Source organism: Rhipicephalus microplus, chromosome 9, assembly GCF_043290135.1.
Source record: "Rhipicephalus microplus isolate Deutch F79 chromosome 9, USDA_Rmic, whole genome shotgun sequence".
NCBI classification, from domain to species: Eukaryota; Metazoa; Arthropoda; class Arachnida; order Ixodida; family Ixodidae; genus Rhipicephalus; species Rhipicephalus microplus.
Genome location: NC_134708.1, coordinates 45005548 through 45031619, shown reverse-complemented (window position 1 = coordinate 45031619; position 26072 = coordinate 45005548). Strand labels below are relative to the sequence as shown.

Genomic DNA, 26072 nt, shown 5'->3' with positions numbered 1-26072 from the left:
ATCGTGAACTTTCTTACAGCGCAACACCAGAAAAAATACAGGACAGGGAAGGAGTAGAACAGAAAGAAAAGACGGCGCGCGAAAAGACAGCGCCGTCTTTTCTTTCTGTTCTACTTCTTCCCTGTCCTGTATTTTTTCTGGTGTTGCGCTGTAAGAAAGTTCACGATGTTTCAATAAATTCACTGGAGGGTCGACGACCGCGAACGGTGGATTTAGGCATCAGCGGATAGAGTCGAGATCGGCGTCACACAAGCTTTCTAAACACATGAGCGAACAGTATTAGGCTGATAGTGCCACAGGTGACCGGTAAAATGGGCAATCGCAGGGAACTGTGGGATACGACGGCTTCCGGTTCGACGCTCCACACGGGTCAGCCAGCGGCACGCGCTCATTTTTGTACTTATCCGTTGAAAATAGCACCTCTCCATCCAATGTCAATGCTTCAGAAGTTGTTGTTTTTTGTTTCTGCGTACCGTGACTGTGACGATGACAAGCTACGATAGCCATGAACGGTCAGGAAACTTTTGTTTTATCGCTCTAAAATTATCTGCGTTGCTTTTATGCTGCTCGGGGGTACTGTCACTTTGGCTAGCAGATCAGTAGATACAAACAAGTTTTCATTGTATGATACGTTACTGCAGATAAAAAGTCACAATTTTAAAGATCTCGGGGGATGTGGATGACTGTAGCAGTGTACTAAGAGTTCATTTCGGGATCGCTTCTTCAGCTGACATAGTCGATCGGCATGAAGCGCAGCACTTATTGAGCGCGTTAAGATATTTTTTTCTAGGCTTCAGCAGCTATAAGATGCATTTTTAGTCAAAGCCAGATGCTCATTTGAACGCTGATCTTCGTCAAGCTGCGCGGCACGGCGGCACATAAAAAATACAGTTATACATAGACGACGCCGAATAAAAGAAACCCTGCACTTGTTTAACACACTTTTTCCTTTGGCTGCCATCCTGGCGCACAGTTTGACCGCGATAAATGGAAATGAACTCATCCAGCGCTTCGTGTAAACTAATTCTTGAGGGAAGCTTTCGTGTTTATTTGTCATATATATGGGTGCAGTGACCGGCGCTAATCTCGTATGACAGGTAGATTTCGCCTGTTTGCTCCCATGGCATCTTTGCTAGGCGCACCTGCGCGACAATTTATTTCTGGATATCATATTTGCAGCAAAATCATGCGTATGCTTTTTTTTAGTGTGGAATACACACGTACCTGTGATAAAATGGTTTTCCCACACTCTGGCTTCAAAGTTCCGTACTCAAAGACTACATGTCACTGCGGCTCTCTGCACAGTCGCAGCCCAGCTCGTTTCTCTGTCTTTATTACATGAGAATTGATACCTGCGTTGGCCTTGCACGCTCGAGTTGGAGCAGCCAACCGCTGAACAACCGACCGTGGTTTATCAGCACGAAGATAAACGGGCGACCGCGCGCGCGAATCTCGAATAATCTGAGGCTTGCAGCGAAGCGGTCCACCGTCGTCTACTCTTCTCGAACCGGAAGCCGGTAGCAGACGGTGCATCCCACAATCCCTCACTGTTTTACTGGTCACCTATTGCACCTCTACGCAGCAGAGTGCATTCGGACATGAGCGATCACTGCGCTTGCGCATAGTGTGGGAAATCTTGTTACTTTCTGCCCTGTAATGATGTTACGGGGAGGATACTATATAGATACTTCAAGAGGGCGCCACCCGATGGATTTTGATTCACGTATAGTAAGCGAGGTTTTATTCGACTGCTGCCAAATTACGTGCTACGCGACGCCAACAGGCAAAAAGAGTGTTCCACGCTCGCCACGCTAATGAGAACTGGTGGTACTGGCCGACACACGTTTAAATTAAGTATACGGGAGGGATGACCGCCTCCATAGCTGAGTGGTAGAGCATCAAACGCGTCATTCAACGGTCGCAGGTTCGGCTTCTGCCAGTGACAAGTTGTTTTTTCTCTCACTATTACATTACAAATACTTCTAATAACATCCCCTGTACTTTCTTTGGTATCATTGTCATTTTTCCGTCCTGCACGCACATGCCATATGATATTGAATGTCTTGCTTGCCATAGCGATGCTTTCATGGTGGGGTAACACAAAAGACAAAGGAAAAACAGGGCACAGTTGAACAAGACGGGCGTATCGTACTGTTGAACTGTGTCCTGCGTTAAGCACATCGCTAAGCCATCATGAGCCAACAAACCCCATTCATCACTGTAGGTATACTAATGTTGGCTTGCAGGTCTCGACGGACCTTACTTTAGCTTACGTTGCCCGAGTTACCAGTCATGGCAAGCATTCATGGGAGATGCAACAGTAATCGGCTTTACGTATGGATTGAATGGAGATAGCTCGAGTTAGCGCCAAAGCCTTCCTGTACACCATCTCCTTTGTCGACTTTAGACACTCTAATGCCATTGCGCATGATCACGAGCAAAGCACTCTCGATAGTGCACTCTGGAAGTGTTCCATCGGCTGCCCGCCCACATCACATGCAGTGTCATTCACGCTGGTGTCTTGACGCATATGCATCGAACGTTGTCCTTCCGAAGCATCGCCGGACCAGAAACGTCCGGTTTCTCTGGGTCACGCAGCTGGTGAGTGATGCCAGAGTCATTCAATATTAAGGGATTGTGGTGATGCCTAGCGAGCACATTTCTGCTGACCGCTGGCTTCGACCATCGCTTGAAAGTTTCGCGAAAGGGCGACATTATCGGCTTCAGAGCGGGAGTGTAACGACGGTGCGAAGCGAAGCGCGAATGTTCTCCATCCCGAGACGCCGTCACGTGACCATGCAGGTGTGACCAATTCTGCGGCATCCGTGGCGAAATTGTTTCTTTGTGCAGACGGAGTAAAAGATATCCCCTTTCTAGTCTGCAGGGCTGTAGCTTGCCTTTGTATGGCATGGTGTGGGTGGAAGATAGTGACTGCGGGGGCAAGTTGGCCTACGCTTTGCTTAAGATGTCTCTCCCCAGAAGGGCAGAACAGGATTTACGGCGACATAATCGAACCTGTCAAGTCCTACGAGGCCGGTCAGCGTGTCCAAACAACCATTGTGGAGGAAACGTCGTATGGGCTTCGGCTCGCGCTCCATTGAAGCTTGCAACATTCTTTTCCCTTTGTGGCGCCTACCGCCGCTAGGAGCTTGTTTCTGAGCAAGATCCACGTGTCAGCTGATGGGAATGCCTCCCCGGTAGACTTCTGGTAGGCAGCGCGTCGTCAACGACTTTGAGTCAACGACGGCACAATTCGCTAAAGATATCAGACCAACAGATTGATGTGTGTTCGGCTCTAGCGACCCTTTCAGGTACGGAAATTTACAACGTTTATCACATTTGTGTTACGCAAGAGCCCCCTCGGTTTGTCCTCTGTAATTATGACTCCTACCTTCTCCGGCAAAGTTTAATCTACATAAGTTTTCATAAATCTCAGGATTTTCAGTAAACACTTTTGGCATGAGTGCAGCACGTCTTGAGAAATTAATGTTTTTTTTTTCATCTACGCCCTAGAAGCTAAGCATAAAGCTTTAGAAGCTAAGCATAAATATCGAAGCGTTTCTCTGAACATAACCGCGGTTTATATTTCGACCAACCGCGAGAAAGTGTGCGGGATTTTAAAAAGTACCCCGCATGCCTACAGGCCCTTATTTGTGTGGTGAACTGTGTTACGAACACGCGATCGAAGCCGCCCAATGCCATTGAAATGTCTCGAGTTAATCAAATACAAACATTCTCGTTCTCACGTTTGGCGATATCTTTCATGGCGACGTGCCGTTTTCGCGCGCACCACTGTGCTAGGTTAAAGCAATGAATGAGATTGCGCCATGTGTAATGATTGACGCATGTCCCACGATCTCTATAAAAGTTTAATGGCAATATAATTGCTGTGGTTTTACGTGCCAGAACCGCCATATTGTGAGGTGCACTATAGCGGGGTACTCCGCAGTGAATTCGGATCACGTGGGGAACTTTAACGTGAACCCATATTTAGTACACGGGCAACACGGATGTTCTTTGCATTTTGGTTCTATCGAAATACGGCCGGAAATCGAAATCTCGAGCTTAGCAATGCGACAGATAGCGTAAATGGCCAGAGCGGGGTGCCTACGTACTATCGGCGTCAAATGAAACACGAACAGTGGAGCGCGTGTTTCAACGTATTAGAAACACTATAGTGTTGGCCGTCCAGCCATCGCCATTGACAGGCGTGCACATCCGGTTTGGCAGCACTGCGCGATCCCCTACAGTGCGTTATCTCCGTTTCTGCTCTTGTTTTCGTATGATGTTAATGGGCGTGCCAAGCGCTTTTTATCGTATCACTCGCAATTCCTCGCCTTCACTTCAGCGTCACAGTGTAATCGGTGACTCGGCACGATAAAACAAAAATAGAAATATAATCGGTTTGCGGTTGATTTTGAAACGATCGTCGTATCTCGTTCGCCAGCGCTGCTTCAGCTGCACCCTTCTTTCAGAGACAGACCCGAAGACGCATCACTTTAACTGGAAATGCCGAGCGTTTTTGGAAGAGAAAGCGCGAATTGTTCCGCTTTACCAGCACGAAGTGAAACAGCGTGAAATTGCCAGCATTATGAACCGGCTTTTGTCTACTATAAATAGAATCGGTCAGGAATTCCATGATGATGGACTCCGTGATGACAAACCGTGCTACAATCCTCGCCTTCGGCTGCAGTAGTTTAACCTCTGTTTTTTTTTTCTTCCTTTTAAATACCACACCTGGAACACAAGCAGATATTTTGCACTATAGGGGGATCGCGCAGTGCTGCCACACCGGAAGTGCGGGCCTGCCTGTGCCTATGACTGGTCTATGGCACGCACTATGCCAATAATAAGGCTTGTGCCATGCGCTCCGCTGTTCGCATTTCATTTGATGCCGATAGTACATCCACGAATTCCACCGGACATCCGTCACAAAAGTGTGGTGGCTCCGTCTTCGGAGTTTAATTTGGCGTGGTGTAGGCAAAACCTACCATGCCTCCGCAGTTGCTGCTGTGTTTTCACAGCTACCTGCGTTGTTCGTCACATTGCAAGAAAAAAAAAAAAAAAGAAACGCACTGTGGAGTATACCGACGCGGTGTCCCGTTTATTTGCGCGGGAAAGCGCGAGAAATATAGGCAAGGTCTTTTTTTTTCAGTTTCGTGTTTTTTTTTACAAAAACCATCGCAAAAACATTAACCACCCGAGAGCTTGAGGTCGGTTGTGTTTTGGAGTAACTTATCAATCAAAAATGATTAGCTCTGTAAAGAGTTTCTCATTGTAATGTGTCACACCGCATTTTATGGAATAAGCCATGTGTGGAGACATGGCGAACATGTTTTTTCAAAGTGCGTTAACATTCTGAATTGCATTGGCACATGCGAACATATGCGGGGTATTTTTCACGGTTGCCAATTTCGATATAACTGCAGAAGTCTTCGACACTTCTAAACGATTTCATTATACTCGCGTGAACTAATGGTGTCACTCGGTCATGAGCACGTGTTTCTTTCTGCGATAACGCGGTTAATTAAAGCAGCAGTGAACGGTAGTATCGAATTAGACTACGCTTTTCCTGTTTATATACGCGCCTACGATGACACACACACCTGTGACAAGTGTATCAGCCGGCGCTGTCCTGGCTGCGGTGCGCTTCAAGAGACTCTCACGTCTGGAAGAATTCGGAGAAAAAGTAGTCGGGAAACTTGCCGAGCCTGTTTACGGTGTGTACGCACTTCGCTGCCTTCATTTGAGCGTACGGATTGAGTCGCGGAACTGTACGTAACCGTATCGATCCCAGCATGCAGCTGCAGCCTTATCGCAAGCGTGTCGAGGATGAGTGTCGCCCTGGTCATTTGCATAAATAACTTTTTGGCACATTCCTTATATGCGAAGATTTACTGAAAGGAATCGTAGTCATCTATTTTTACACCACGCACTTGCATATCGTATTCTAGCGGCTTCTTGCAGAACTGGGTCTGTCACTATTGCGTTAACACATTCAAATGTACGCATACGCCGTAGACTGCCAGAACGGCGATGACAGTTCGCAGATGAGCCGCATTCCCATCATTAGATACCTCATCTTTTGACGAGGTTCCCAAAGCTACAGCTACACATAAACAAGGCGCAATTGTTCAATTCAGAACCCCTCTTACAGCCACTGCAACTGTACCTCTGTTGCGGCCACCGCCTTTTTCCCCCCACAGGTTTACGCCCACGGTGGCAGTGTTTAAGACAGAAAGCGGCAAGGTTAACAGCCCAAGCTGACGGCACCAAACGCGGCGCTCCGTAAAATGTAATCTATAGAGTGCAGTTTTCCCGGCGAAAAGCGGCTCAAAAGCTATTGACAGGGATATCAGCATGAAAATGCTTGTAGGAAACAACATAGTTTTGGTTCAAAGGCGATGCAATGTTTTACAAATGACACCTATTTCCCCAACAGTACTACGTAGGTGCTGTGAGCAACGAATTTGACATTGTTAGATAGATAGATAGATAGATAGATAGATAGATAGATAGATAGATAGATAGATAGATAGATAGATAGATAGATAATGTCGCCAAGTACCCTTTGCAACGGGCGGACTCAATGAAGTATCCTAGCCATATTGTATAAAAAAAGAAGAAAAAAAAACACGAAGGAAAACATGACCTAAAAAACAACTGCAAACTTTACAGCGCCCTCTTGGTATATACGCCATTATTACTCAGTGCCGCTCTTGCATGCATAGAAATGCACGCTCGCTAAATTCGTCTGCGACGAACCACCCCTCTGGCGTGCTTTCGTGTTCCGCACTTGCTTGTGTTCTCTGAATTATTGTGGCGGAAATTCGGGTTCGGCTGTGCGCGATGTTGTGAATTGCGTGCCGTAACTGCATGGGGAAGGTTTCAAGTACAGTGTCCCACGGGCAGCGGGATGATGCGGATAACATTCAACGCCGAGTACTTGTTTCGGTACCAGCGGAAATGCTGGCAGGTCCGCTGGCCACTCGGGCAACGCGGCCGTTCTTTGAATTTAGTTACCGGATTTCGGAATTTATGTTCGTGTGTTGCGAAGAGGACAAGTTGATGGCGACTGCTTTCTCGGTAAGCGAAAGTGGATTATCTCAGGTAAAATTTAATTAATCTAAAGTTTCGTACTAAGGAACAGTCGTATACCCGTAGTGTGAAAGTGTCAATCCACAAAAGCGACATCAATTCACATCTGTAATGCGCACATAATGAGCGAACACTGAGCCTATAGAATATCAGCGTCCTAACTGAGTGAATCATGTCTGTTATGACGGCGCACGTATTTTTCTGACTGTACTTGGCCACGAAACAAGACAGGTGTGTAAAATCCGAAGACTTCTTTCGTGGAAGACGAAGTTCGAAGGACTAATAGGCCTGGAGATAAAGAGCGGAGCGTTTCGATGCATAGCAGAGCGACGTCCGTTTATTGCGGCGTAGTTGGTTCCACAACTTGACGCAAAGCACCTAGGGGGATAGTTTGTTTATTTGTTTGTTTGTTTGTTTGTTTTCCTGGGATGATGGCTCATACCCACTCAGGGAGATTCGCCAAGAAAGTGTAGTGCAGTTTTTCTGTGATCATTTTAACTATGTGTAATGAATTGGTATTATAATAAGACTAATGTAAAAACAACATAAAAAGAGCAGACGCCATGAACCAGGAGGCCCCGTGCCACGCGCATCTCTCGTCTTTCTGTTCCTCTCCTGCACCATATGTCCACTGTTTTTAACAAGGTGTTCACTGGAAGAGGCAGGGGTGGAGCTACGAGAAATCACTTTACAGATGATGTCTCCTGAGACAATCTATCGGCAAGTTCGCTTGTCTTCGTCAAGGCATTGCCCCAACAAAGAGAATACTGCTTGTCAAAACATTGGCTTCAGGTGCATTTACTGTTAAACAATTTCTCAAAGCAACAATACTGATTGTTGGCCTAGTTGGTACTTGCCTAATGACATGCTTTGACCGCAAGTAACATAAACACAAGTAAAGGAACACACAAGGACAAACAAGGGTTTGTCCTTGTGCGTTCCTTTACTTGTGTTTGTGTTATTTGCGGCCAAAGCATGTCATTCTCAAAGCAACGCTGAGTATATTCCATGTACTTGAGAGACAGAAGTAAAGTTTATTTATTTATTTATTAGAATACCCTCAGGGCCCGTAGGGCATTACAGAGGGGGTGGGTACAACATATATAACACACAAGAAAAAAAGACAAAATAAAGAAACAAGTATCAGATGCGCAAATCAGGAAGGCAACATAAGTCAACTAAAAATGTATAAGAATTCAAGCACATACAAGACAAAGATAGATAATGGAAACTGCGTATATTTACAAGCATTGCTGAGAAATTGCAGTCTTGAATAACAAAGGGTCTGTTATTGATACAACGGAAGAGGGAAGGTGGTTCCAATCAGCGGCTGTTTTCGGTAAGAAGGCTGCTGAAAAGAATTTGGTGCGGCAAAACGGAATGGCAACCTTATGCTGATGATCAATGCGCGATGAGTGGTATGACGGTTGTGAAATGAGGTCTCGCTTCATTGATGGATTGTGAAAAAATATCTTATGAAAAAAATGCAGTCGCGCCAGTTTCCTCCGGACAGTTAAATTGGGTAGGTCAAGGTTAGATTTCATTTCTGATATGCTAGCAGTACGGGAATAATTAGAACAAATGAACCGAACTGAGCGGTTCTGAACAGATTCTAACGCGTTAATTAGATTTTGCTGCACGGGATCCGATATAGCGGACGCGTACTCAAGCTTTGGGCGAATTAGTGATCGGTATAATAGAATTTTGAGGGACAGCGGAGCGCGAGAAAAGTTGCGGCGTAAGTATCCTAGCGTTCGGTTAGCGTTATTACAGATGTAGGTAACATGCGTGTGCCAAGATAGATTGTTGGTAATGTAAACGCCGAGGTACTTATATGAAGAGACATGCTGGAGGGGAACGGCGTTAATTCTGTAGGTACAGGGGGGAGTAATAGATCGCCGGGTTATTGACATGCATTTAGATTTGTTAGAGTTGAGAGTCATAAGCCATTTATTGCACCAGGTTGAGACAGTGTCAAGGTCTGACTGTAAAAATTGGTTATCATATTCATTGTTTATTTCGCGGTAAATTACACAATCATCTGCAAATAACCTTATAGCGGAGTTAATGCTGTCTGGGAGATCATTAATATATATAAGAAAGAGTAAAGGGCCTAATACGGAACCTTGGGGTACGCCGGATGTTACTTTAGAAAGAGGTGAGTTATAGCCATTAGTTGTTACAAACTGAGTGCGATTAGTCAGAAAGCATTCAATCCATTTAAGAATGTTCGGGTCAATGTTTAAGGCACTAATTTTCAGGAGGAGTAATTGGTGAGGTACTTTATCGAAAGCTTTTTGAAAGTCAAGAAAAATGCAATGCACAAGTGAGCCGCGATCTAAAGCCGATCCTATGTCATTAGTAAAATAAAGAAGTTGGGTTTCACATGAGTAACTTTTTCGGAATCCGTGCTGGTAGGGAGTAAAAAAAGAATTTGATTCTAGGAATGAGACAAGGTTGGAGTAAATTATATGTTCTAACATTTTACAAGGAACACTGGTTAGGGAAATTGGTCTGTAATTGAGAGGAGACTGTGTGTTACCAGATTTGTGCAGAGGGACCACCTTCCCCACCTTCCAGTCAAGCGGCAAAGTGGAGGTCTGAATAGATTGCGAAAAGATTAAGGACAAGTAAATTGATGAATACAATGCAGTGTTTTTTAAAAACTTTGAGTTGATTTCATCTACGCCACAAGAAGAGGATAACTTAAGCTTGTGAATTAAATTTTGCACTCCAACGGCATCAACGGTAACAGGATACATGGGTAAAAAATCACGACTAGGCATTTGCGGCAACGCAGAAGCAGAACAACTTGAAAAAGAAGTAACAAAAAAATCATTTAATGCAATGCAACACTCTTCACAGCGAACTGGCTGCCCATCTGAGTTCGTAAGCGAAATGTTTATCTTTTCCCTAGGTTTAACAGTTTTCCAAAACTTAGAAGGGTTGGTTACAAGAATTGAAGGAAGGGTATCATTAAGAAAAACGCGCTTGGCTTCCTTGATAGCTGATCTGTATTCGGAAAGGACAGATTTGTACACGTGCCAACGGGCTAACGAATTAGTCTGCTTTGCCTGACGGAACAACCGTTTCTTTTTATTCCGCAATTTTTTTAAGTCAGTTGAGAACCAAGGGGGGCGTTGGCGACCCTTGATAACGTATGTGGGAATGTATCGCGTGATTAAAGATTCAACTTTCATTTTGAACAAGTTCCATTTTTTTTGAACGCTGCGATCAAAGAAGCCATCAGCAAAGCTCTCAAAATTCAATTCGAGTTCACTGTTGATTGAGTCATAATCGCCGCGTGAGTAGTCTCTTATTGTTTTGTAATTGTTTGACCGACGCCTCAAAGAACCTGTTAGATTGAAGTGCACGAAACAATGGTCACTTATGCCTGGGATATATGAAATAGAATGGACAAGGTCAGGTACAGTGGTGAGAATCAAATCAAGAACATTTGATGAATTGGGGCCCATTCTTGTTGGTTGCGTTACGAGTTGGGTAAGGTTAAAGTCTTCGCACAGTTCCACGAAATGTAAACTGTCGGCTGAAAGTGAGCTTAATGAACAGGAAGGAAGTGACCAGTTTATTTTCGGATAGTTAAAATCGCCTAGAATAAAAACAGGTGTATGCGGGTGCCTTTTGACAATATCATTCAAAGCATCATGCAGTTGCTCGCAAAACTCTGGCGTCGCACTCGGAGGGCGGTAACAGCCACAAAATATGACATTTTGATAGTTGACATGGAGGGAAACACTGACAAATTCTAAAGGTGATGCTATTACTATATGGCTAGAAACTATATAATCAGCTACGGCTATAAGTACACCACCTCCTGGCGATTCTTCTCTATCACATCTGTAAATGGTATAATTATTTTCACAATCGAACAGCTCTACACTTGCAATGTTAGGCGTAAGCCAGGTTTCCGTTAACACTACAACATCGGCGGCGCAGTCATCAAAAATTGAAGATAATGCATCCCGTTTGTTAAGAACACTTCGTACGTTAGAATATAAAACTGAGTAGTTACGATAAGTAGCCGAGGGGTGAACTTTGTTAGGATAAGAGCGTATCTTCGTCGGCATGCGTAGCGGAGGACGAAGCTTCTGATGAGTTCTGCGCATTTGTATGCAGCTCACAAACGCTGTCGGTCACCGGAGAGTACATAAAGCACTTTTTGTTGATGTAAAGCTTATTGTACTTGACGGTATACTTCTCGCCACTCGCCCTGCCGAATTCAAAAAGCTTCTTGCGCACGCTTCTTGTTGCGCGGCAGAAATCCTCGCTGATTGACACATGAGACTCGCGAAAACTACTTCTAGACTGCAGCATGCTTTCTCGGAACTTAAAAGAAGCAAATTTTACGATCACTGGTCGAGATTTGCCAACTACGAATCTGCCTAGCCTGTGCGCGCGGGATATGCGGTCGTCGCTACTTCCCAAGTTTAGCTTCAGAGTTTCATTGAGGATTTGGCAAATTTTTTCTTCTGATTGCGCCCACGTTTCCGAATCGCAATCTTCTATTCCATAAAAAATCAAGTTTTCTCGGCGAGAACGATCTTCCAGTTCGTCAAGACGCTTGTTAACCGAAAGTACCTCCGGTACCCGTTGACGATTCGGCTCGCTGTCTGAGACCCGGACACATTCCTCAACTGCGCATAATCGGTTGTCTAATTCTGCCACTTTTTGTTCAAGAGACACTTGCGCTTCTCTAACTTCGTTAATGGATTCCATAAGTTCTTCGTGTTTTGCGTCTATCTTCGAGTGCAGCCCCTTAATCAACGAGATTAACTCGTTGTATTGCTTCCCCGTATCTTCTTTTGGCGGGCCCGGGTTTTCCTCAACATCGCCGGACATAGCCAGAAGCCTAACGACATGAACGCACTCACAAATGGACATAAGCAAAACTTGTGGGCATGGAAGCATCAGCAAACAAATGTTGTTTGCTGATGCTTCCACTAAGTTTCAAACTGGCTGGAAGAATTTTCATGAAAAGAGCCTATAATTGCCTCGCATTTGAACTACACTCCAAAAGTAAAAGTTGAACAAGTGTGTTGGCGAACCAAGAAGCTTCCAAGCCTTTTGTTAGCCGTATCTTGTCGGCAATAAATATAGGCTGGCCCCGCCGTGGTGGTCTAGTGGCTAAGGTACTCGGCTGCTGACCCGCAAGTCGCGGGATCGAATCCCGGCTGCGGCGGCTGCATTTCCGATGGAGGCGGAAATGTTGTAGGCTCGTGGGCTGAGATTTGGGTGCACGTTAAAGAACCCCATGTGGTCGAACTTTCCGGAGCCCTCCAAAACGGCATCTCTCATAATCATATGGTGGTTTTGGGACGTTAAACCCCTCGTACCAATCAACAGATATAGGCTGTTGTCTAGCGACATTGCGCTTATGTCCACCCGATCAGCTTGCTGAAAACAGAGTTCATTCATGCGCTGGTGCAAAATAAAAATACCTGCAAAAAATAATGGAACCAAATTATTGTGCTCACCTGTTGTAGTAAAGTTCATTCAATTCACCCTGCACTGCCAGAACCAGTTCTTGGCGGTGCCGTACGAGGGAACGAATATGAGAGTGCAGATGTCGTGTTATACCCCTGTCACACGGCCACCACCAAACTCCGTTGAACACCGTCAACGTAAATCTCCCCTAGGGGGTTCAACGGAGAAGGAGTTGTGGCATTGTCACACGGCAATGACGAGGTTGTAACAGTTGCCGCGAGGGGGCTCAGCTAGCGCTGTTTGATTTTCAGAAAAGTATTCTAATTTCATCTCTATTGATTTTTTTGAGAATCCTCGTTATGCTGTTTTTACAAAAAGCACTATTAAGTAGGTATGCGACTAACAAACCATTAAAATAATTTCAAATAAAAACGCATTGGCTAAATGTAGCGATGCTGCTAGTGACACTGGCCACATTGTGCTTTTAGTTGTTTTGTTGCCTGTGTACATGCCCGGTACGAAATTTTTTATGCTTCCTTGCCTCGTGAGCGCACATTTTGTGTTCTTCAGCCATGAGTGACACAGCGGACGGCGTGAGGAAGTGGTACGATATTGCGCTGGTAATGACGTTGATCGGCTGGCGCCGGCCGGCCCGACACGCGAGGCACGGTGTGTAGGGCATCGGTGTTGAGAGTAAGTGAACTCTGGCTGGCGTAAATATATGTAAACAAACACCCGTTCTGAATGAGTACTACAACGAAAGAACGTTTAATATTGCCAAAATGTATTATTCTTTCACTGTGGCCACTTAGTGATCGAAATTTTTTTCTGACCTCTAGACTGCTGGAGACGAGAGTACCTCGTTTCGCTGCGAAGGGAGATCGTTGAACGTCCTTTGCGAAATGCTCCATTTACTTTCGTTTGCGTAAGGGTGGCCGTGTGACACGGACCGCATCTTCGTTGTCGTCAGGACGAGGGAGTTAAACGGTCTTCGCGGGTGCCCGTGTGACAGGGGTCTAAGACTTATGCTTCTCGTCGGCTGTCTCGAGGGTTGTGGAGGCTGTGATTCGTAAAAGACGGCGCCGCTGACGTTGCTTGGCATGTATCAACGGGAAAATGTTCACCGTCGTACTTAATTGTTGCACGCCGCTAAAGCTTACACGAATGCAATCGGCTGTGTCGTCTGCTGCAGCTGCAGCCATCTTGTGCTGCACGGACTGGACACTACCTAACGAGCAAGTGCAAGAATCAGTGAACTAGCATTGCACGAGAGCTGCACTTTTTCGAAACGTATGCCGAAGTGTCGCGACTCCATGAACCTGTTCCCGAAGTGCAGGTAAAACAAATGGTCCTGTCACCAGAAAATCCATCGCAAAACTTGAAGTCACTGGGTCAAGACAACACAGCCGCGGAAAACATGGAGTGACCCGATTAACCCATCTTCTTCTAAGGCATATAGTTAATCTGCTCAACGCAGATTGCTGCTTCTTCCGTTCGCTGCAGCCCAAGTCGAATCCCTCATCTCTCACGAATTCATACTTGGCAGGCCAACCAACCGAGATAAGCGAGCACCATCCAACTTCTGATATCACTGAGCGAAGGGCAAGGGCGAGCGGAGTGAAGCACAATGAACCCAAGTCAACGAGTTTCCGCGCTTCGCCCTTTTTAAAATTCACAAAGAATCACTATAAGAGTTCTTTACCATTCGACTTTCTTTATTTGTTAGTAAAAATCGTAAAAGGCAAAACTCACGAATGGCCACACCAACCTCACTTCGTTCAATCGGATCTTACGATGCCCGGTGACCGCACTAAGAGCCCGCATGTTCCTCGAAACCAAAACCGATGGTCAGTTTTCAGGACCTGGTACTGTGCTCGCTGGATTAATATGCATCAGTAGTCCAGTGACCCAGTTCCCCTCTCGAACACGCAGTGCCTATTATTATTCGTGTTATCAGTGAGCAGGTCGCTTGATTGATTGATTGATATGTGGGGTTTAACGTCCCAAAACCACCATATGATTATGAGAGACGCCGTAGTGGAGGGCTCCGGAAATTTCGACCACCTGGGGTTCTTTAACGTGCACCCAAATCTGAGTACACGGGCCTACAACATTTCCGCCTCCATCGGAAATGCAGCCGCCGAAGCCGGGATTCGAACCCGCGACGTGCGGGTCAGCAGCCGAGTACCTTAGCCACTAGACCACCGCGGCGGGGCAAAGAGCAGGTCGCTTAATTATCTACCGCGCTAGAATCAACATGCCTGCATTCGCATACGTAACGGTAATTTATCGGAGTGCAAGGCAAAATAAAACACATCAAGTGCGCGCACACACTTTCTATTATGCTTAATAGTTATTGTGACATATGAAAAAAAAAACCTAATTGTCACAATTTCGGCGTGACTAGGCGTCCTTTTTTTATGTTAGAACTGAAGAACACTAGATTGTGCGCACTACCGCATTGTTTCCTAAAATTAACTGGAGGAAACTATGGTACTGCGATCGTTCAGCGACCATAAGAATGATGGGTAGCACACGGATTTATTTGCCTAGTCTTCGTACTTGCGGACGGCGAATCTTACTAGAGTGGCTTCGTTTATTGCTGTGTTTTGGTTTTGTTTCGAAGAAAAGGACAAACCCTTTTGAACTTCGTGACCCAATTTAAAATGGTAAGGCTAAAATAATAAGGTGGTGAAGCGGCAACGGCTCCACATTTGCTGATTTTTGTTCTGTGAGAAAACAGCTCCAAGCCAAACACACACACACGGATCCAGAAGTACGATGATTAGACACATCCGTGTACTACGCATCATTCCCATGCTGTCTCAAGCACTGTGCGTTGCAGCTCCCATAGACACTAGCGCCAGAGTTCCCTCTAGTGTATATTAGAAAACTCTGTGCACTACAGAACGCATATAATCAATGCTACAATTATTAAAGGTACGCCGCTGCTTGCTTTAAGGGCGGATGGTATATGTAAGTTTTAATATAGTATTTTTGGACCGGCTCCAAGTACACTCGCGTAAAATTTCACACGCTCGCGAAAAACGCCGCTAGGTATATCACGTGACACCCCTTTTTATGTGTATGTCGCCCATCGTTCCAGCCAACTCCCGAATTTTATTGTGGGTTTACTTATTCAATGTGCCTCTTCTCAGCAACGAACAAAATGAATCTAGGTATATTGAATCGGCCGTGTTATTATATATTCACGTAGGTCATATCTGAACTGAAAAAAAAAATAGGGCATTCGTTAGAGAGTTACTGCAAAAAAGAATAACTGCATTCACAGTGACACAGAGGGTGCATATTGCTGTGTAACTTTTTTACAGCTTCACTTCCCAAATATCAGCAATTTTTTTTGTTCAGATTGTTTCCGACTTGTTGAGGTGCATTCATGCAAAGCTTATTAAAATATATTCAGTAATATGTTAGAAAAGGCACATTGAAGTTCTAAGTTTGTATATAAAAAACGCAATTTGAAAAAATATATATATTTAGGTACTGACGTAGCATTTAAACCGCTTGGAGCGGCCACTCGACGTCGGGCTTCCACAGGTTCGTTACTCAGAGTGCAAGAAATTTTTGACTGTCAAAATTGCAAAATTGACTTCTAGGGGGAGTTCACCCCTACCATTCTTCCTTTATCTATATACCGGCAAATTCTACCTATATAGCTTGATCTATCTGTCCTAAAGCGGTAGTCTAGTGGATAAGGTACTCGGCTGCTGACCCTCGGGTCGCAGGATCGAATCTCGGTGGCGGCTGCTGCATTTTAGATGGAGGCTAAAATGCTGTAGGCCCGTGTGCTTAGATTTAGGTGCACGTCAAAGAATCCGAGGTGGTCTAAATTTTCGACGCTCTCTACTAAGACGTCTCTCATAATCATATGGCGGTTTTGGGATGTTAAACCCCACATACCAATCCTAATTATCTGCGGAAGATGCCACGAACTCTGAATAAGAGTTCTAAGAATGGATTTTGTCGTGAAATTAAGGTGAACTTTACTGCCTTAAAAATTGCAGTTGTGTCACGAGTCGATATTAGTTCAGCTGATATTGACTTCAACCACACTCATTGAAGACTCGCTGGCGACAGCCTCAGCGCGAGACCTTTGCGATCACAAATCATTCGATCACAATTAGCCTACGAAATTTAAGATTGAATTTGGTGCTTTCGCTAAAAAAAATTACGCCATGATTTCCCAGCTGTTGCGTCACATCTGCTTTATTTTCTTGCTCCGCTTGATGTGTTCTCTTCTCACACAGATGGCGCTAAGCCATGAGCAGCTGATAAGCTGCCGTTTTCTGAACGTAAGGGGTTCCATAGGAGCTTCGCTATATACCAGATACATTTATCTTAAAGTTCGTCGCTATGCCTATCGTGCCCACTCATGTAGGGAGGGACAATCGCGTTTAACTCTGACCGACTCACTCTCAATGGGCACTGGCTTTTGCCGAGCAAAACTCTGTTGTTTACAAAGTGACCATTTTTTTTTTCACTTACAGGCTTGGTCCAATGATATGTCTGCGTTCAGCCCAGATCGTTCGATGGAAAGGTGCTTATAGGCTCTGATGTAGTTGAGAGCAAGGACCTAAACATGAGAAATATGTAAAGCTTAAAGCCTCCATTGCGTCGTTCATTACGTCATAATTTAACGTCACACAGCTATGTCTTTAGATGAAGCTATTGTGACGCCTGTCATCGTTGTAAATGCACACGGGTCATCTAACATTCATAAGTTCTCAGGGCCAAGTTCAACGAATGGAAACGACCTTGATCACGCTCTCAGCAACGAGCGCAAAAGGTATCTCTAGGCTCCGCAAGATGAGCAAGCATTGTGCAGTTGCTTTTTTTATTTGGAACACGCCGCGGAGGTGTGCCGGGTACGGTGCAGCGGCTGCTGACCCGACGGCCGCCGGTTGGATCCCCGCAGCCTCGGTCGCATTTAGAAGGAAGCGAAACGAGGACCACGTGCTATGCGATGTCACCACATGGTCAAAATCGCCGGAGCCTTCCGGGGCATCTGTCATAATAACACCGTTGTTTCGGGCCCTTTATAAATATATATTGAAAAATGTTTTCAGTTTGCTTCCTCAAGTCCTCAGTGGCCTACACTAGGCGTTTCAACCAAAGGCGATATTCGGGTGTGGGTCAGGCCGAGTACAGACCTTTCGTAACTTTACAACAGTCTCGAAAGGCTTCACTTATGCTAATTTTCTGGGGCCAATATTTTACGTAGATCGTGTTCAGCATATGCTTTCCCGCATTACGTTTAGAAATTTTGTAGGGAGCCTTCTCCGAAGCAGCACAATCGCAACTTTTCACAGAGCACTCCGTTCATACTACTGCATTCAATGAACATTCACCTGAGCTTTAGCGTCTTACATATGTCATTCCACGTAATTGAGATGACATCTGGGATGGATCTGGGAGACTCGGCCGGGTAACATTGACTTACCTATATCTTTGTTGCACTTAACTGATGTTACAATGAGTTTTATTGTTCGAACCACTAGCTTTTATTAAATCTTTGCTTTTGTTGTTTACTTTCAGCCATCATTCAAATTCCAAGAGGCCTAGGCACCCCATCAAAGTTGGTTCGAAGACTTCAGGGACTGCAGACACAAGAAAATGTTTCTTTTCATTGGTTGTTGATGCCGACACCTCAGGATTACAATCCTGTCTGCATTTATACCATACGTTCTACAAACATAGTTTCTCTCGCTGACCAAGTTGGCATGAACTCTACAAAACTGTGACACGAAGCTCTGTACTGACGCTACCACAGCGCACGAAGCCGTTATGGCGATTGACAACCTCGATAGGTACGTCAACGAGTTCTTCCTGAAAGGCCTCCAGGTGGACGAGCGCGATGACGAAGCTGAGGGTACCGCCGCCTTCACTCAAGCTATCATGAAATACGGCGTGCAGTGGACGTACAGAGAGGAGCTTTCAATCAAGGATGCTGCCGTACTCCGGCGAATTTTGAGCACAGGACCACCAGTCAGGAAGCTTATTCTGCACCGAATTTCACTTTGCCCGTTCAAGGTCGCTTTTAACAACCGGGAGGTGTGCCGCTCGCTAGAGGAAGTTCACATTGATTACGTCGACTGCGAAGGCAAGGCCTTGAGCGTCAGTCTCTGTGGAATGTTTCAAAGCCTGCGCTCGCTTTTCCTGTGCTGTGTTAACCCCGGGAACACATTCGCGGATGACATTGCGAGCTACATCCGACATAACAGTTCACTGAGGAAACTCGGCCTCTGTAACTCCTGCGGTGGTGACAAAGGTGCTGCCACCCTAATGGAAGCACTAACCGGAAACGACACTCTCAAGACATTTTCCCTGGCCGACATGGATCTATCTTCCGACACCCTAACGGGCTTCGCCAATGTGCTGGCATCCAATTCGACGTTGGAGATGGTGAGCCTAACTGCCGTGTGTCCGGTGGAAAAGGAGAAGGTGACGTGGTTGCTGGGACAGGAACGGTACGCCGGTGTGTTCAGGAGGCTTAAGATTCAGTGGCCCGAACGGCTTCTGCCCGAGCTCACCGCACTTCTCCGCAAGGGAGGCTGCTGTCCGGAGTTGTCCGTCACCGTTACCTCCTCGACGTGCGATGGAGTTCTTCGGGAGTTCTTCGAGGCCCTTGCAGCAGACAAGGCTGTGCGTGGGCTCCACTTCCTCTCCAACGAGGACACGTTCGAGGCGTTCGCTGACGGCATCGCGTTCGTACTGAAGAGCACGACCACACTCCGTGCCGTCAGGATAGACATGTGCGTTGACTCCCCTCAAGCGCATCAGCTCATCGGCATTTTCGACGCCTTGAAACAGAACCATTCCGTCACCAAGTTCGCTATAAACGCCGAAGACGTCACGCCCGAAATAGCAACGTCACTGTCCGAGTTGCTGGCTGTTAACAACACGCTAAACGACGTGGCCATTTTCAATTACTGCGAAGTTTCGTCCGGCGAGATGGAGACCATCGTGAAGGGTTCGAAGACAAACTACACCTTGACCAGCTTCGCCGTCTTCGGCGAACCCGACTCCGAAGGGATCCGCGAGATGTCCGCGATTTTACGAAGGAACAATCGCCTCAAGGACAAGGCTGCACAGTTCGTGATTTCGGGCGCAGACGCTGGCGACGAGACAGGCGTGGATGCCCTGAGGAAAGTGCACTCAAGCGATGACCTCGTGCTGCAGCTGCAGAGGCTTACTGGCTGGACAAGGGAGGAGGCGTTAGAAAACGTACGGTCAGCTTTAGCCTCCGTATCTTCGCGAAGAATGGTGTAGAGCAAATGGTAACGTCTTCGAATACGTCGGCAATGTATTGTAGCCTTTACATTGCCTTTAACTGGCAGTGTTTTGTGTGAAATGTGTAACAATGGTTATTTTGAGAGATTACTTCAACTGGTTGTGTGACAGCATGTACACAAGTGATGCATGTATATTGCATACGCCCACAACATTTTTGTGTGTTGGAACCGTTGGAACATTGTTTGATATATTACCTAATTTGGTGTATGAGTAGAATATTCTTTTGCATTTTATGTATTTACACGTGCTGTGGGAACAAATGCGGTAGATCTTAATCGTTCTGTTAGTCAATGTCAAACGAAGCACTAAGCAGCTTAGTATATGCCAATACGTAGTATTTCTTTATTGCTTTAATTTTTGTAGGTTGGACCGATTTCTTTGAGCATTTTTAGTAGTTATGTGCATGTCGTGAGCAAGCTCGTACTTAGAAATGCTTAGGGGGGGGGGGGATAGAGCACTTGCTGAGTATATTCGAGAAATTTGCTTATTTGAGGAAGCAGCAACTCGGAGGTGAAAGAGGCTCATAGTGCCCTCACCCTCTCCGGCTTCCTGGATACGGAATTGATCGTGAGCTTAGCAGACACGTAGACTAGACACTGATGCTCAAATATTGCTACATTGTACGACGTAACGCCGATACTCATGTTACAGCGCACGTGTCAGTTTCACCAAAATGAAGTGCCTGTTATACCGTGCGATGATGTATTGTATGCAATAAACGTTTACCGTCGTATTCCGCGGGGTTGGGCAATGCTCCTTACATTGTTACAAAGGCCGAATGTGAACGCTTTAACCATCGTCAACGCTGCGGTGCAATTTGGAGTGATGGAACAAAACAATCCATGATACTTTACAAAAAAAAGAAAGGCTTCACGTGCTGTTTAAATCTTCCGCTAAAGCGCACACCTCTCAAATGTTATGTTAAATATACACTAATGAAATTCAACATGATTTGCCGATACTCCTTAATAATCTTTTCTTTAGATATGATATCGTATATCAACCCGGTTGTACGCACGGTTACTGCTTACCAAATACACAAATTTCGAAATTGCTCGTGAAAATGCACGTACTCTTCCTAATACTTCTATTTTGAATACGCACTTTTAAATATGTTTGTAGTAGTATTTATTTTTTCATAACTATTTTTGTCAGTGCAGAGTACGTTTCATCACTGCTTTTTTTTATTTCGAAAGTACGCCCCTAGGCATAATCATTTTTCAAAAATACACGTACAAGTTTTCTTCATGTATGAGGTCTAGTAGCGCTGCTTTTTTTTTATTTCATTTGCGTTAGCAATCTTGTTTCCCCGCTGAACCTTGCTTTGGAAGTGGGGAATCCTCAAGCTATTTGATATGCAGCTTTTTTTCTTCGTCCCAACCACTCATTGAAAAATATGCATGTGTTGAACAAACTCGACGTGTTTCCAAAAGTCCTCGAAAACATTTTGTTGTACGTGGACTAATAGAGTCTACGAATTGATCAAGCCTTCTATTTCGGGTGCACGTTAAAGAACCCCAGGTGGTCGAAATTTCCGGAGCCCTCCACTACGGCGTCTCCCATAATCATATGGTGGTTTTGGGACGTTAAACCCAACAAATAAGCCTTCTCTTTCAATACATTTGTCATTCAAGCAAACAAAGACTTTCATCCACCCCATTCATGCATGCGCCTGCTCATGAAACCGTAAATCTCAAGAACATCGAGATCACCGGAGTCATGTTCCAAGTACAGCAGTGACTGCTCCACATTGCCGGGAAAAATGCTTTTTCGTCATTCACGTACCAACCCTTTCACGCCAATAATGAATTGAAAACACCATATAGGATGAATACTAACCCCCGTATTCACAAACGCTCCTCGACTCAACTTTCACCTTTCACTTGCGGTGGTCTAGTGGATAAGGTACTCGGCTGCTGACCCGCAGGTCGCGGGTTTGAATCCCAGCTGCGGCGGCTGCCTTTCCGATGGAGGCAGAAATGTTGTGCATCCGTGTGCTCAGACTTGAGTGCACGTTAAAGAAGCACAGGTGGTCGAAATTTCCGGAGCCCTCCACTACGGCGTCCCTCATAATAATATGGTGGTTTTGAGACGTCAAACGCCACATATCAATCAATCATCACCTTTGACTTGACACAGTTGAGCACTGCGTCACAGCTCTGCTCAAATTGACCCTGCGCTACTACAGAATCGCAGCAGATGATCGCTGATATGCAGTGACTTGCCGTGCCTAGAGATGGCGGTGAAGTGTTGGGTGAAAATGCGTTCTAGAATACGGGGGTAAGATGTACTTTTTAGTCGAAGCCAGATGCTAACTTAAACGCTGATTTTGATCAAGCTGCGCGGCACGGTGGCACATAAAAGATACATTCAGACATAGACGGCGCCGAATAATTGAAACCTTCTGCTTTTTTAACGCACTTCTTTCTTTGGGTGTGTTCTGCACGCAGTTTGACCAAGATAACGCAAATGGACTCGTCCAGCGCTTCGTGTAAACTTACTCTTGAGTGAAGCTTTTGTGTTTTTGTAACCAGCGCACCCATTACCGGTCTTCTTTTCGGTGTTCGCCCTCTCCAGCTTACAGTAGTGGTCTGCCTGTGAACTCCCGTGAGTCTCGCCGCCGCTCACCATCTCCCAATCGCCGTTCCGTGTCGCCTTTGCGACCCGCCTCCAATGTCCTGAATGCCCACTGGGAAAACTCCCCAATGCAGTTTTAGGAAGGGAAACTGCGTCCACCGGACAGCCAGCAATTCCTCCAGACAGACAATCGAACTTGTTAACAGTGTTAGTCGAAGGTATACGCGCCGAAGCTCTAGTGGATATCATCATCATCATCAGCCTGACTACGCCCACTGCAGTACAAAGGCCTCTCCCGTGTTCCGCCAGTTAACCCGGTCCTGTGCTTGCTGCAGCCAATTTATACCCGCAAACTCCTTAATCTCATCTGCCCACCTAACCCGCTTCCCTTCTCTGGGAATCCAGTTAGTTACCCTTAATGACCAGCGGTTATCCTGTCTACGCGCTACATGCCCGGTCCATGTCCATTTCCTCTTCTTTATTTCAACTATGATATCCTTAACCCCCGTTTGTCCCCTAATCCACTCTGCTCTCTTCTTGTCTCTTAAGGTTACACCTACCATTTTTCTTTCCATTGCTCGCTGCGTCGTCCTCATTTTAAGCTGAACCCTCTTTGTAAGTCTCTAGGTTTCTGCTCCGTAGCTAAGTACCGGCAAGATACAGCTGTTATATACCTTTCTCTTGAGGGATAGTGGCAATCTACCTGTCATTATTTGATAGTGCTTGCCAAATGTGCTCCACCCCATTCTTATTCTTCTAGTTACTTCAATCTCGTGGTTCGGCTCTGCGGTTATTACCTGCCCTAAGTAGACATTGTCTTTTACAACTTCAAGTGCACTATTACGTATCTCGAAGCTCTGCTCTCTTCCGAGGTTGTTGTACATTACTTTCGTTTTCTGCAGATTAATTTTAAGACACACCTTTCTGCTCTCCTTGTCTAACTCCGTAATCATGAGTTGCAATTCGTCCCCTGAGTTACTCAGCAATGCAATGTCATCGGCGAAGCGCAGGTTACTAAGGTACTCTCCATTAACTCTTATCCCTAACTGTTCCCATTCTAGGCTTCTGAAAACCTCCTGTAAGCACGCGGTAAATAGCATTGGGGAGATCGTGTCCCCCTGCCTTACACCCTTCTTGATTGGTATTCTGTTGCTTTCTTTATGAAGCACTATGGAAGCAGTTGATCACCTGTAGATTACTTCCAGAATGTTTATATATACTTCATCGAAGCCCTGATTCCGCAGTGTCTGCATGATGGCTGATATTTCTACTGAATCAAACGCCTTCTCGTAATCTAGGAAGGCTATGTATAGTGGTTGGTTATATTCTGAGTATTTCTCTATTACCTGATTGATAGTATGAATTTGGTCGATTGTTGAGTAGCCTGTTCGAAATCCTGCTTGTTCCTTTGGTTGATTGAATTCTAATGTTTTCTTTATTCTGTTAGCAATTACCTTGGTAGATAGCTTGTATACTACAGAGAGCAACCTGATCGGTCTGTAATTTTTCAAATCCTTGTCATCTCCTTTCTTATGTATTAACATGATGTTAGCGTTCTTCCAAGACTCTAGTACTCTTCCCGTCAGGAGACACCTCGTAAACAAGGTGGCTAGTTTTTTTAACACAATCTGTCCTCCATCTTTGAGCAGATCTGATGTTACCTGATCCTCATCAGCAGCTTTGCCTCTTTGCATGCTCTTCAAAGCTTTTCTGACTTCTTCTATCATTACTGATGGGGTGTCATCTGGGTTACTGCTGGTTCTTATAGTATTAAGGTCGTGGTTATCTCGGCTATTGTACAGATCTCTGTAAAACTCCTCCGCTATTTCAACTATCCTATCCATATTGGTAGATATTTTGCCTTCTTCGTCCCTTAGTGCATACATACGACTTTTGCCTATCCCAAGTTTCCTCTTCACTGCTTTGACGCTTCCTCCGTTTTTCAGAGCGTGTTCAATTCTCTCCATGTTATACCTTCTTACATCGCATACGTTACGTCTATTAATCAACTTCGAAAGCTTTGCTAGTTTTATTTTGTTTGTTGTACTTGACACTTTCATGATTTGACGCTTTTTATTTAGGTTCTTCGTTTTCTGGGAAAGCTTGCCAGTGTCCTGTCTAACTACCCTGTCTCCAACTTCCACTGCACACTCCGTAATGATACTCGTCAGATTATCATTCATTGTATCTACGCTAAGGCTGGTTTTCTCACTAAGAGCCGAGTACCTGTTCTGCAGCGACACTCTGAATTCCTGTACTTTCCCTTTCAGTGCTAGCTCATTGATTGGCTTCTTGCGTATCAGTTTCTGTCGTTCCTTCTTCAAGTCTAGGCGAATTCGAGACCGTACCATTCTATGGTCACTGCATCATACCTTTCCAACCAATCTAGTGGATACTGGCGCTGCTATTTCCATTATTCGCTTTGACCTTTGCTCCCGTCTCCGCAAAGTAACACCTTACTCGGGCCCGTCTCTCCATGCTGCGACGAACGCCATTTGTCGTCCACTCGCCCAGTGTACAGTTTTCGTTTTCATAGACGATATTCGTCATCATATTGCTGTTGCAGTTCTGCGTTAGTGCACCCAAGAACTCATTTTGGGGTGGGATTTTCTGTCATGTGCACGCACTTCTAAATCTTGTCCTCAGCGCCTCATCCACCTCAATGCCACCGACTCTTCTGTATCGGAACCCGAACAGCGCATTCGTCTCGTCACCACTTCAGATTATGTTCTTTGGCCATCCTGAGAAGAAGTAATTAACGTTGATTGCATCAACATTGTGGATGGCGACGTGCTTCTACTACCTTATGGCCACACGGTACATCGAGGCATTCTGATCATTCCAGGCCTTGTTCGTTTTTCTGAAGGGTCTGCTTTTATTACTTGGTTAAATAAGACCCCCGAACCCTTATTGTTGCCCTGTGGATCAACAGTCACATGCGCTATTGACCCGCATCCCGTTGCAATTGTTGCCCTTCCAAGTCAAGAAGACCCACCAGAGCAAAACTCGTCGCCACTCAACTCTCCCACTCCTCTATCGGTGACGATAAGCCCTGATTTGACAGCAGCCCAGAGTCAAGAATTGCTGAATTTATTGAACAGACATCGCCCTTTGTTTGACGTTCATTCCTCTGGCCTTAGTATGACAACTTCTGCAACTCACCGAATTCAGACTGACGGCTCCCGAATAATTCACCGGCGCCCATACCGCGTGTCTCTCGCAGAAAGGAAGATAATCGAGGAAAACGTATCAGACATGCTTCGACGAAATATCATACGTCCTTCCTCGAGTCCTTGGTCTTCACCAGTTGTGTTGGTGCAAAAGAAAGACGGAACGGTACGTTTTTGCGTTGATTACCGGGCACTGAACAAAATAACGCGCAAAGATGTTTACTCTCTCCCACGAATTGATGACCCACTAGATTCGTTGCATGGCGCAGAGTATTTATCGAGCCTTGACCTGCGATCGGGCTACTGGCAAATACCAGTGTCCGAATCTGACAAAGAGAAGACGGCTTTTACCACCCCAGATGGGCTATATGAATTTAACGTAATGTCTTTCGAACTTTGTAACGCGCCTGCTACCTCCGAACGTATGATCGACAGCGTACTGCGTGGCCTGAAGTGGAAAACCTGCTT

General features: G+C 45.5%; 1 protein-coding gene across 2 annotated transcripts; it reads left to right on the top strand.

Annotated features, from left to right (window-relative positions):
• Positions 1–2158: 2158 nt before the first annotated feature.
• Positions 2159–20590, top strand: LOC119163791 (uncharacterized). Of its 2 annotated transcripts, none has more exons than XM_037415861.2 (2): positions 2159–2601; positions 18100–20590. In XM_037415861.2, the coding sequence occupies exon 2, from the start codon at positions 18349–18351 to the stop codon at positions 19831–19833; it is 1485 nt and encodes a 494-aa protein (XP_037271758.1). In that variant the 5' UTR covers positions 2159–2601; positions 18100–18348; the 3' UTR covers positions 19834–20590. The 2 variants fall into 2 exon arrangements, with proteins under 2 accessions (XP_037271758.1, XP_075729634.1); XM_075873519.1 differs by lacking the exon at positions 2159–2601 and adding an exon at positions 2696–3311.
• The last annotated feature ends 5482 nt before the right edge of the window (positions 20591–26072 follow it).

Coding starts and splice junctions, on each gene's coding strand:
- LOC119163791 (XM_037415861.2), top strand. CDS start 18,349: ATGGCGATTGACAACCTCGATAGGTACGTCAACGAGTTCTTCCTGAAA.